At 32.6% G+C, this 12,963-nt stretch overlaps 1 protein-coding gene across 2 annotated transcripts in view; it reads left to right on the forward strand.

Annotated features, from left to right (window-relative positions):
- Positions 1–12,963, forward strand: part of LOC126834536 (lachesin-like) — a 51,478-nt gene that overhangs the window by 23,896 nt on the left and 14,619 nt on the right. For both annotated transcript variants that reach the window (XM_050566540.1, XM_050566541.1), the window contains exon 2: positions 5,881–5,987. In XM_050566540.1, coding sequence (XP_050422497.1) covers positions 5,881–5,987 — 107 coding nt within the window. The remainder of the gene's footprint in view (positions 1–5,880; positions 5,988–12,963) is intronic.

Below are 12,963 nucleotides of genomic sequence, written 5' to 3' on the forward strand. Positions count from 1 at the left end.
ATTACAACCGTGACCGCGTTAACCGCAGATTAACCGATTTTCTTTTATCTCCCGAGTAATAATTAAATTAGACCCTAAATTTTCCACAAAGTTAGTGCAAAGACCTAAAGCCTAAATTAATATTAAGTCAAAATTCAGATCAACTAAACCGTCTCGGAGATAATATTATGGAAAAAGAACTACACCAAAGTTTCTGATCACCGTTTCTCGTTTGAGACCAATCGAGTATGAATTACAACGACATAATATTGTCAAATTAATAACATGATGTAATGTGAACAAAAAGAAATGTGTTTTTTGTCGTTCCTAGTGTTGCGGCATATGACTACGCCGTTAATAACGTCGAACCCGTCCTTATATAGTTTTTAACCAAAGAGAATATATGTATTTCGACAATATAAAAGCCATTTCTCGGACGAATGAACTCTGAATGTGATGCGAGGATGGCGTTTGCGCTGACCCACCCGCTGTGAACTTTTGCACGGGTCGGCCGAAAGGATAATCGGGAGACGTTCCAAAATAGATCGGCTCCATTGACAAACCGAAGACGTGAAAAAAAAAAGTAACGAGGACCGTGTAGAGCGGTAAAGGAGGCAAAGATATTGAAATGGGATGCGACTTTTATTCAATTACCAGTTATGGAAAAAGGTATGTTCGCTCTCGAGTTGCCACATAAAACAGGTAACGGGTTCTCCTTATGCCGTTTTTCTCGATAACATATAAAGTAAAACCGTTTGCGGATTGGGCATACATTAAGGACGACCGGCACCCGGCGGGCAAGGCAAGCGGTCAGATAAGGGGTCAGTCCCAACACTTGGCTCGTAATTTATTTTACAACAGCCAAAGCTCCTCGCACCCGCCGCGTTCTCTCTGTTTTTCGCTTTACGTTCGCAACATATGGAACCTTTAAAAGTATCAACATTTTTTATTATTTCATTATTTATACGTTCTGGCTATTTTTTTTATTTACTCTATTTCAATATCAATTTATCGCGCGCAACAGTTAAATCAACTGCCCGTCGTCCCTACTATAAATATTATATTGCCCGTACTTTCTGGGCGTTTTGTAAATGTCCCGCAAATCGACGTAGTTAATACAAATACACATCTATATACACACCACTATTTTGGCCACAGTTGAGCGAAGCACGGACTTTCGACCCAAAACCAAAATGCCCTAAAAATAGCGTTCCAATAATGTCATATTTTTAACAATACGGATTTTTGGATTTTCAAAATCACGATCATGCGCATTTTTCCCAGTTCTGCTCGTAGCTATAATAAATCATGTTCTATGTAAAAGGATAATGAAGATAAACCGTATCTGTTACACCGAATGCATTTATATTCGGTTAGGAGAAATAGAAATTTTATGAAATAAACTACATACGGTACCTATATTATATATATATAAGTATGGTTTCGGTAATACAAGCGCATTTTGGAAAAATACATTTTAATCGAAAGAAAGCAACGGCCCGTGTTTTATTATGTAGCCTCCTCGGCTTTACACAGGAAATTGGCCGTCTACCGTTGTTGGTCCGAAAGCAAAGTAAAATATTATGTTGACTTAGAAAATTGTCTTTTGTTTTTATTTTTGTCTGCGATTATTCTGGATGTTTCTTGATCACTGTGTCAAGTTGCAAAATGACACTTTATAGTTTCAATTTTAACGATTTTAATATTTAACGAGCGATCACACTGTCACAAATGTAAAATATTACTTTTGTCCAGAAATTGTAGAATAATTTTAACGAAATAATAGAGTACTATAATATAGATAAAATTATAGTAGGAAAAAATCTTATGAATTTTTGGTTAAAGGATCTGTCGGATTTTTTAGTTTTCCAAAAGTTCGAATTTTTGCACTTGTCGTCTTTCATAAATAAACGGTTCTCTTATAAATTAACAACATAAATATATTTATTTGGCTTTAGTCTATTTGACTCAATAATAATTATATGGCCGTTCATATAGTTGTGGTTGGGTATATGAACACACGTCGTCGCTTAATGTACACATAGAACAATAGTTGGTATTTTTCTGTTTTAAAATACTATAGAAAAGAAATACTATATATTATACATACATTGAGAGCAACCCTTGCAGTTGTTTGTTATAGTTTTAACAATGAAATACTCCATAGAGTAATCAGTAGAGAACGAACGGCGGGAGTTGCAAGGTCCGTCGTTAATTAAGTAACTGTTATGAATACATAACATTTACATATCATCCATAGAATATGTTGTAATTGTTTTCCTTTACACACTCTAAACGCAATTCTGGCTCGAAAACACTAAATGGAATTTACTGTCAAGAGCTGAAATACCGATGCTTTTTTTATTATGTTTACTTGTTTAATTTTGTCTCTTCTTTTTCATTCATTGTTGTAGTATTTTTTTGTATTCGTATTACGCGCTACATTACGTTACATTTTACACGGAATGCGCTCTTTATCTTATTGGTAGAAAAACTATCACAGAACATTTAAATTGTATATTCAAGATGCGTTACTTTAAAATGTGTCAACTGACGTTAGTTTATTTTTTCCTGAAGGCACTCGCGGTGATATATATGAGTAGGTATCCCTTAAATCCAAAAGGGGTATCGATGAAATTGGAAAAAATTATGCCCACGTCCTGTATTGTAAGTATTAATGCACAAATTTAAAGACGTTAATTAATCATTAATTCCTGTTGTTCTTTTCATAAAATATAATTCATACTTTGGTTACATTTTAATTTTTATATAATACCTAACATGTAAAAGAGTAACTATATTTATTTATATTTAAGTTGTACTTTTTGTACACAAAAAATAGTTTTGCATAAGTTTATATCAGTCTTTTTTGGGATTTTTAAATACTATTCAGCACATTGTAATTTGTGCCATGTACGAGTGTACATATAATGTTTTTGACCTTGGTACGGAAGCGATTTAATAATATAATTGATTATTTCTGAATCGTTTTTGCTAATTAATGGAGATAGCTACTGTTAATATACCAAGATGAGGAGGAAAAGGTACTTGGAAAAGTTAAATCCTCTTAAATATTTAGTAGCATTTCAGCATTGGTTTTTTAAGTAAAAGTTAAGCAGCTAAATTTCATTAATTACAAGCCATTTCAGGAGCTATTTGAACATGGAAATTATATTAAAATTTCTTCGTACAAGGCCGTCAACGTAAAGAAATTACAGACTATGTCCTTGACTCGATTTAATTAAAAATATAGCTCTATTACTGGGATTGGGATGATCCCGACCAGCTTATTTAGATCAGCATATCCCAAAAACGTGTACTTTGCAAAGACTACAAAACTGGGTAAAATTAGGATTTTTATTTATTTTAACAGTCTCATTGTAATGCTTATAATAGGATATACGAAGCGTAAATCTAATTTTCATTCTAAAACTTGTACTTCAATGCATTTAGATATTTGATTTTTCCAAATTCTGTGAACTCGGTCATTGCCCCCCACTAACCTCTGCCCACTGTAGCACTGTGACTCAGCCCGGCCCTGCTCAACGTGCATACTTATAAGTAATATTAATTAATAGTTAAATATATATATTTAACGAATATTATTGTAATTTTAGAATACCAATCTTGGGACGAGCGACGGTCGTGCAAAGTTGGTCATTAGCGCGAAGACGACGATATTATTATTATTATTATCATTAATATGATTATTATTAAAACGATCGTCACGCGGTCATACGACGGTGATAGGAACAAAATATTACTGAGAATTCGCAATTACTTGTTAGTAATAACGCGCGAGGGAATTTGCAAATATATATATATATATATATATATATATATGATTAATGCGATAGCAGAGTTGTCACTACAAGCTGGAACGCGGTGCAGATGATAGGGGCGAGGACGGGCACGGTGTTCGGCGTGGACCGGCTGCTTTTGACGACATTTCTGCGCCAGGGTAACTGGAGGCCGGGATAAAGGTGAATTGCCAGCGTCCTTTTGTCGGGGCATCCTCTCCGGCTCTTCCCGGTTTCCAGAAAAAAAAAAAAGAAAAAAAAAACCCTTCGGGGTATATCAAATTTTCGACCACTTCACGCACGAGTACGCGAATAATATAAAAGTGGAGAGATTAAATTGTTTTCAGGCAACGCTGTATACATTATACATAAACACACATACACACACACACAGGTATTATATTATATTTACTCAAACGCCGACTATAAAGTTCTTTAGACGTCACTCGGCACGATATTTTATTCGGGAAAAATTTATAATGGGCGGAGTCGTATTTGCACTCCTTGTATTTCCTTCTTTTCTCGGCAAAACAACAACCGAGTGTATACTGGTCTGAGATTAAAATGGATATTATATTTTATACGAATGTAAAATATGTACCTATAATTATTTGTCTGACAAACGACCGACGCGGTAATAATATATTATTTTACTTTAGCAGAGAAAAGTTGAATATTTGTTAAGCCTGTAATCAGACAAAATGTAATTAAATAACGAATAACAACTAAAGCAAATCAAATGACGTATTCATTTTGTACATAATAATTATTTTCAAAACGCAACGTCTGAATAAATCAAATTATTCAAATAACATAGTGTTATGACATAACACAGTGAATTTTCAAAATTACAAATTACAATAAATAACATTTAGCTTAACGATTAATTTTTTAAAAATAACAAAGTTACAATGGAAAATAAACTACCTGATTTTATTGATATAACTGATACGACCTACATAAATAATAAAAATTGCTCCTTAAAATATCGTTACAAGGTTAAAATATTACTCTGCACCCCTACCTCTCAAAAAAAATGTTTTTACGAACATTTCACTAAATATTGTTTGTATTGAAATTATTTGTTTATTTCAATTTGTTTTTTTTCATAATTAACTTTTCGATGAACTTTAAGTTAAACCATTAAGGATTTTTTTCAACTAACTAACTATAATTAAATTAATTTTAACTAACCTAACTAGTTTTAGAATAAAAGAGACTTATGTCTACTTTGAAATACTGATTAACGTGAACTTATATCAAGGATCAAGACTTGATGTAGAGGTTGAAATTTTACATTTATACATATTTAAGTATAAATTAGGAAGATTCAAAATGAGAAAGCAATTTTTCAGGTTAAAGGATAGCGCGGAAAATGTGATAATAAAGAAACGAGACGAGATCAAGAAAGATTGGCCGATAAATTAATAATAATAAGAATAATGTAATGTCTATTGTTGATGAAGGAAAATTGGTTTCGACATGGCAATGTGTGAGAAATTATAAATATGCTTTCCTCGTGGTGGCTTACGCGCAGTAAAAAAAGGACTTTGAAGAAGTACCTACTGAAAGTATAAGCTAAGTTGTTGTGTTTGAGACGTTTAAAGGCTCAATGAAATAATGAAATTTCTGGGAATTTTAATTTTGAGAACAATAGATTGAGTGGCAAATATCTCTTGAACGCGGGATATGGATCTAACACAAGTGTCAACATGTGAAGTGACTATAAACACTTGATGATAATCGATGATACGTTTATTATAGTCATATAATATGTAACTTGGGGCATTGCCCTTTTTTGTCGCACACTTTGCATTAAACGAAATTTGACAAGCTCTATGTTGTGTACAAAAGAACGGTACTCTCAAAACTAAAATCGAAAACGTTACTATGAAGAGTTTTGTAAACGATTAAATACACAGAGTACCGGGGAGTATATATGATATACTTTTAAAGCTCATTTGCCAAAAGTTAAATCCGTGTTCTTGGCCCAGGCCACAAATGAGCACACCTTAGCCGCCATGTCAGGTCAATTTAGGTTGTGATTTACTATTGTTTTTGTTAAAGTTATTGTTATTATACCTCTTACTTATGTTTTCAGTATTGACGGACGACCCAAATTTCGCTGAGCCCATACCAAACGTAACGGTATCACTGGGCAGAGACGCATCCCTGCCATGTGTAGTCAACAATCTGGGCACGTACAAGGTAAGATACCACGTACATATTATTATTATTATCATTGTTTGTGTTATTATTATTATACGGCGAATAAAGCACTTCGTAAATCATCGAAGACGATATGTTTTTCAAAAGATTTACTGCCAACGGGTTTTTCGGTAGACTCATATTTTTCGGTCGGTCTATAAGAGCTTATTGTCAGATCGGAAAACGTAATGGCTGTCAAAATAGTAATTGCAAAACCAAAGTTCACTTAAGTCGATACAGTCATAAGTTGAGTTAACTAAACATAAAGTTGAACAAGCCATACATTGATTTATTTTGTACACCAATTCATTCTTTTTAACATTGAATATATGCTCTCGCCTATCACAACTACATCAAAATCGGCACAAAATAAGGTTAGGGAATAAATTAAAAATTAGCAAACAAATAAGAAAAATAAATAGTGGCGAGAATAAGCTGAGGTGACAAGGTAAGAAAGTAATATGAATGCTGATCGATATAAGGCGATCGAAAAATAAGAAACTCGTCTCAAAATAAAATGGAGATTGGTAATTGTTAGAGACTGTCTGTGTTTTGTAATTTTTAAATCATTCTATATATAATCTTTTTTCTTTCAATTAAGTAAAATTTTAAAATTTTAAACAAACGATTTGTTTCATTATATATACAAACTTTTTAAAGTTAATGTATTTTATAAAAAAAATAAATGTGATATAAATAATTATCTACTATAAATCATCAACCATATCGGTAATTGAGTTATAAACGCGGTACACCGACCACGGCGGTTCTACACTATGGCTATTAACTTTTAAATGTTAGGGGACAACAATAATGTACATAGTTAGCGGTGCATTTGTAGGGACTTCAGGCCTGAATGGAAACATAATAACGGACGGTACACTCAGTCATTTGCTTCTCTCTCTCTCTCTAAATATATATATATATATATATATATATAGAGAGATATAAAGAGAGAGAGAGAGTATCTATAAGCACGACCTCCATTTGTCCCTTAATTTAAACTTCTGAGTCATTGTAAGTTAAACAACCATCTACTATAGTATACCATAATAAACATGTGTACTATATCAAAACATCACTTTGCAAAGTACAAAGCGCTATACACTTTGTAATATGAGTTTAGAATATAATTTTAACAATTGTTTCAATTCACCAAACAAACAGTGTTGTTACAAACATAGAATTTTTGATTTAATTTCTCTAAAACGCTTTTAGTCTTTGCGGATAAAATAAACTAAATTAATAAGATATCACAGTTACTGTGACTACTGTAGTCTGTAGTAGTAAAAATAATAGAAGTACTACACGTATAGTTTGAGATAATACCAAAAAAAAAGTTTAAACCATAATATTAAAAACAAATACTGCAGTTTTAATAATTTATAAAACAAAATAATACATCTGTTGTCATTGTAAACCATATGTCGTAATAAACAATATAATGAAAATATTATTCTGATACTTGTTGGCGGTTGACTTATTCACACATAGCTGAAATTAAATACATTAACGTTTATGTTTTAAGAACTTGTTAGTTTTAACTTTTATATAAAAAGGGTTGACTGCAGATTTTTGAGAAAATGATAAAAGTTATAGCTCCACTTGAGTTCTGATTTCAATCTAATTTTTAGACTTGTGAAACTATCCAATGAAAAATCTTCCACCATAACAAACCTAAAACTTATGTAAAACATAGTGCCGTATTTTTAGAATGACAAATGTATACATTTTTGGGGTTTTCATTAGCTTTTGAAAGTGAAGTGGTGAAATTCTAAAATTGTTGTCCTAATAAAGACCCTCTCAGGTACAATTTCTGATCAATATATACTTTCTACATGAAGAAAACGAGGATAAGAAAATATGATGAAGATACAATACTTTCTCAGCTGCTGACAGCTCCTATCCTAAAAATAGCTCGTTGTTATAAAATTAAAACGCCATACACTTTAATTGTATTACATATGCAATGTGTGCAATTTGTACATCAGCTTAATCGACTTTCAGATACAAATTTAAAATCCTAATCTATATACTGTGTACATCTATACCGTAAATATGTATGTAGCCCCTTTACAACGGTCAACCGATCTGTATTGGAAACATGTACAGGCTATGCTTCCGGACACCCGTTCTCTGTACTGGGTTAGCTTTTTCCATATCAACCCTAGTTGCGCGGTCACGTACCGGACTCGGGTTTGAATACATATGTTTTCGTTAGCTGGACAAATTGAACCGTCTTCTCGGTAAGAAAGCGTATAGATTTCAAAATCGTATGTATATATGTGTGTGTATTTATTTTTCATTCATCTGCTATAAGAATAAAACCAAATGTTCGCCAGTTGCGCGCAGCTGTTCAAATGCATGCAAGTATATGCAATATAGACCACTACACGATAATTTTTTGTTAAAAAAAAATATATATTTTATATTCTTATTTTGTACATAACATCGTTTCTAACGTGCTAAGTTAGTTAAATAATTTATTCAAAACGCAATATTTAATTTCTGCCACATTTGAATTCTTGAATTCGCAAAGTCGAGTCAAATCCGGATTTGCAGGATTTTGAAATCCTAAAAGCAATGTTATCAAATAGGTGTGTTAGGATAAGAAATCGGTTCTGATTTCCAAAATCCCATTTTAAAGAATTTTATTTTGGGATTTTCAAATTACATTCTACTCTGTTTACTGATCTATATTTGATTTATACGTTGAGCTTATATATTTGTTTGTAGTAATAAGTAAATTCAATGGGGTATCCAGTGGAGGGTTTAGAGTTTAAGTGGTTTATAAAACATTTAAACATGGAAAGTTTATAGTTGGTCGGGCAACTCGTAGTGTCGGTTGGCAGGTCCGGATATTTTGTATAAGATTTACCATTTTAATTCCATTCTACTTTATCATGTGGCAGAAAAATGTCTATAAAATTATGTGGTATAACATTCTTTTAAAAAACCGCCGTCGCGCATTCTGTTGTTATAAATTTGTATTGAAGTCTACCTAAACTTTTTGCATAATACAAATTTGTAAAGTAGTTTCATATCGTTTTGTACAAAAATAATATCTATTTTAACAATTACAAACAAGTTATCATTATGCATATTATGTACAACGTGAATAGTTATAGACAAATCAATTACGTCGAGCAATAAAAATACCTTGTAAGGTACTTGTGAAAAGTCCCCGTGGAAAGACTTTAAACAAAACGATTTTAATAAAATTCGGAAACTATGTTACAGTTAAAGATATTTCGATTCGGTTAGCTAAAAATAAAAAAGGTCGAGTGTTATTTCATGCGACAAAAAAACCTACCTGCGCCATTAGTCCAGCAACCACTTGGAACAGTGAATGCTTTCCGTGATTCCTATAATTCAATTAAACTTAGTGGATTCGACGTTAGGATAGGATACGCGCTCAAGGCAACCGCGGTAATTATTCGTCAAGCAGATTTGTTAATATTTTATCGGCGCTAAAAGGCTCTCTTCTGCGTCGACCACCGTCTCAACCGCCGCGCCTCACTTTCCGCCCGGCAAACGCACAAGCACAAGGGGCCAAAACTTTACAAGTCCGAACCCCCGGAGGCGTTAGTTTAATTAAATATAGTCAGGCCAACAAGCTAGTCAGGAAGCGAAGCGACTGAATAAATAAACAAGCAATTTCGGGGCGAATACTTCGCCCGGGCCGACGTCGGTTTAGTGCCCCCGCGGGACGATCTTTCCTGCACCGCCGCCGCCGCCGCCGTCGGTAGTTGCCCACCAAAAATACAACCGACATAAACAAGTATGAAAAATGTATCAGCAACAAACACACCATACACCGTTCTCGTAGATAAATGCGCTAGAATGGGCCACAACCACCTGCCACGCCGTCGGTTCGAAACCTCCTTCTACAAACTTTCTTTATCTTTGCGAACACCTCGATACTATTGTTACGATTTCGGGCCAGCCACTTAACTGGAATTTAATTACCTATATTGTACTGCTTTCCTACCAAAAGTCAATGTGGACAAACGATTTTTCCATCGTCGATAGCCATAAGAGAGAAAAAAACCATTCATCATGATTTGCTGTCCGAAAATAAAATTGTCACACGACACAGCATATCATTGAAAGCAACTAGTGGAAGGTAGGAGGGATGCTGAGGAAATTCATACTTTACTATGATAGTATACTGTTTGTAAATATGTTAGAATATTTTTTAGGAAGCAGGAATTTTTTCAAATATATTGCACAACGGTTTAAAAAACCAAACAATTGAATTAAGTTTTTTTTTTAACTAACTGATGTCCAAATAAATAATACATTTCCTATAACATTTAGAATCATAAAATTGTGTCGTTGTTGACAAAATTTGTTTCAATTGCAGGTTCTTGATTTTACTTAACTATGGACTAAAACAATGCTAGAGTAACAAAAGTTGTTGTGGTGTTGGAAATAAAGGAAATATAATATAGTGCTAAGAATTTTAAAGAAAATGTCGACATTTTTTTAGCATGGAACATTTTAAGCTTTGGCCTCCCAGCTAAAAAACGCCTCAAAATAATTTTAACTTAAGCTTTAAGTAGTCTGTAACCTTTTTACAAGTACCTACTCAAAGTTCATTTAACAAGACATTTTGACTCCTTTAAAAATTATACAGAGATACAACATTATTTTATTATTTTATTTAAGTATGATATCGCACCCCCGCTTAAAAAGTGACACAACTCAAAAAACATGATTTCCAAGGTTATTATAGCATATTTTAAATAAATATCATATCATTATTGTGTAGAAATGTTATAAGTCTATTATTTTTTTCACCGATAGATGGCGCATGCAACTTTTGGTATTACATTATTTTACATTACGTTGTACTTTTTTAAATGGCTCTACTAGAAAATGGCATTTTTCGAGTTGTGTCACTTTTTAAACGGGGGTGCGATATGTCTATAATTTAAATATGCATTTTTTTTCTAACTATCTACTAAAATTAAAATATAAATGAGAATAGTTTTCTGTAAACATATATATTGTTATAAGTAAATTGTTTAATAATCTATCTTGGGAGTGTATAATAGCGGAAGTAAATGCATTTTCATTATTTATAACATTGCAAATGTTAAGACCTGACTTTAAAAAATATGTTCTATTTTGTATGTATTTATTACAGCTACAGTGCACATGCATATTACATTAAGCTTTTACTTCATATTAAACCCCACGATAAAACAAAAAAAAACATGTATTGTAGCCAGTAGATATAATTCACACAAAAAAACATACTTCAAATTGGTCTACAGGGACCCCGAGGGCTTATATACTATAGCGGCGTTAGTGTAAATCTTTGAGATTGTATAAATATACGAGTTTTTTTAATTAATATAATTTACAGTTTCTAATTATTACTTTAAAAATACCATTATTTTTATCATATAAAACGAAAATATGATTTAATTGTTGAATGTTAAAAATCGATTGTAATCACAATTATTCCTAGCATAAAAATGTAAACGAGACGTAATAATTTAAATGAAATGCGAAATGCAAGTATCAATTGATATTATAGAATATTTTAAACGACTGTAGCTAATTATGTGTCACAATTAAGTTGTATTTATTATTATTATCGTGTGAAGTTTAAAAATTGCGTTGATATGTATTTTCTGAAAGGTTTGGGTTCTAATTTTAACGGCACACTTACTCATCAATGTTTGAACCCCTTTTTTAACATTTTGATCCTAAAACTCAATGTACTGGACTATTTTTATTCTTAATGTGAGGTTTGGGAACAAACCTCCCAGAGGTTATTTTCCTGAAAACGGGATGGTAAATAATTTAGAGTGCAGTGGTTTTCGAGTTTCAACACTGTTATTATTCGTAGTTAATGTAATATTTTCGACCTGTCCACTAAATTTGTGTTGTTATGGGGCAGGTAAAAGTGTAATCAACATAATATTATACTTGGGATTTTCCGTTGTCGGCACCACCCGCGTGCATAATTTCTGTCGACAGGACTGCATTTTTAGAAACCAGACAACTTATGTTCATATTTTAATTTGAATACTATTAAAAAAAAAATTGTACTTCTATGTTTAAAAAATATCATCATTAATAATCATATTTCTATGTTTATGAAATATTATCATTAATTAATAATAATAAAAAAATACTCCTTATTGTGTACTCAAGCCAGAGGTGGGTAAAGAATTATTATTGTCAAAATTTTAGTACATATTCAGCTCTTTGTATTTTTTTGTTTTTTTGGAAACGCCGTGAATTCTTAGACTTTGCCATACTATGACCAACTAATAAGAATTTATTATGATTATTTATATGAACGTTTGATATGAATACTCAAAAAAACCATTGGACAGTGCGGTAATATAGGTTTTATTGTTATTGAAAATTGCAAAGGGTAATTATAGACCATCATACGACCAATGTACGCCAGCCACACTTTATTTAAATGTGACCAGAAATCAGGTGACTAACGTAGGGTTAAAACAATGTTTCAAACGAATAATTCAAATATTTATTGTATTTCAATAATTATGAAAAAATCACCGGAGTGATTTAGGTTTGAAAATTATTCCAATGAAAATTTACCGGCCATATCTGGTTACGGTAAGTACCGCGTTATGGGTTATACTATGCACACAATACACTTGGAGGTGCGCGTTGACAGAAACTCGCCTATCTCTGACCATGACGAATTTACACCGGCGATGACCGGAAATATCGCTTTGAAACTATTTGTTGCAACTTGGACACCTATAACCAGTTGTCAACCGTATTTTCCGGTCTTGGCTAAGTCGAGTGACTCCGATCCCTCCGGTCGACCTACCACCACTAATCACTATAATAAATAATAGTACGGATAAGGCAGGCTTCTGTATACCTTTTACACCGAACTTGAGCAAGATAATAAAACATCTTAGGAGCGACGGTTAGCTAGCTGGCGGTGTACAGACGGCCGTTGTAATTACGAATTGCG

This window comes from Adelges cooleyi, unplaced genomic scaffold (genome assembly GCF_023614345.1).
Source record: "Adelges cooleyi isolate 19-005CV unplaced genomic scaffold, UGA_ACOO_1.1 ACOO_flye_CR_arks_rails_tigmint_CR_PRNA_21, whole genome shotgun sequence".
NCBI classification, from domain to species: domain Eukaryota; kingdom Metazoa; phylum Arthropoda; class Insecta; order Hemiptera; family Adelgidae; genus Adelges; species Adelges cooleyi.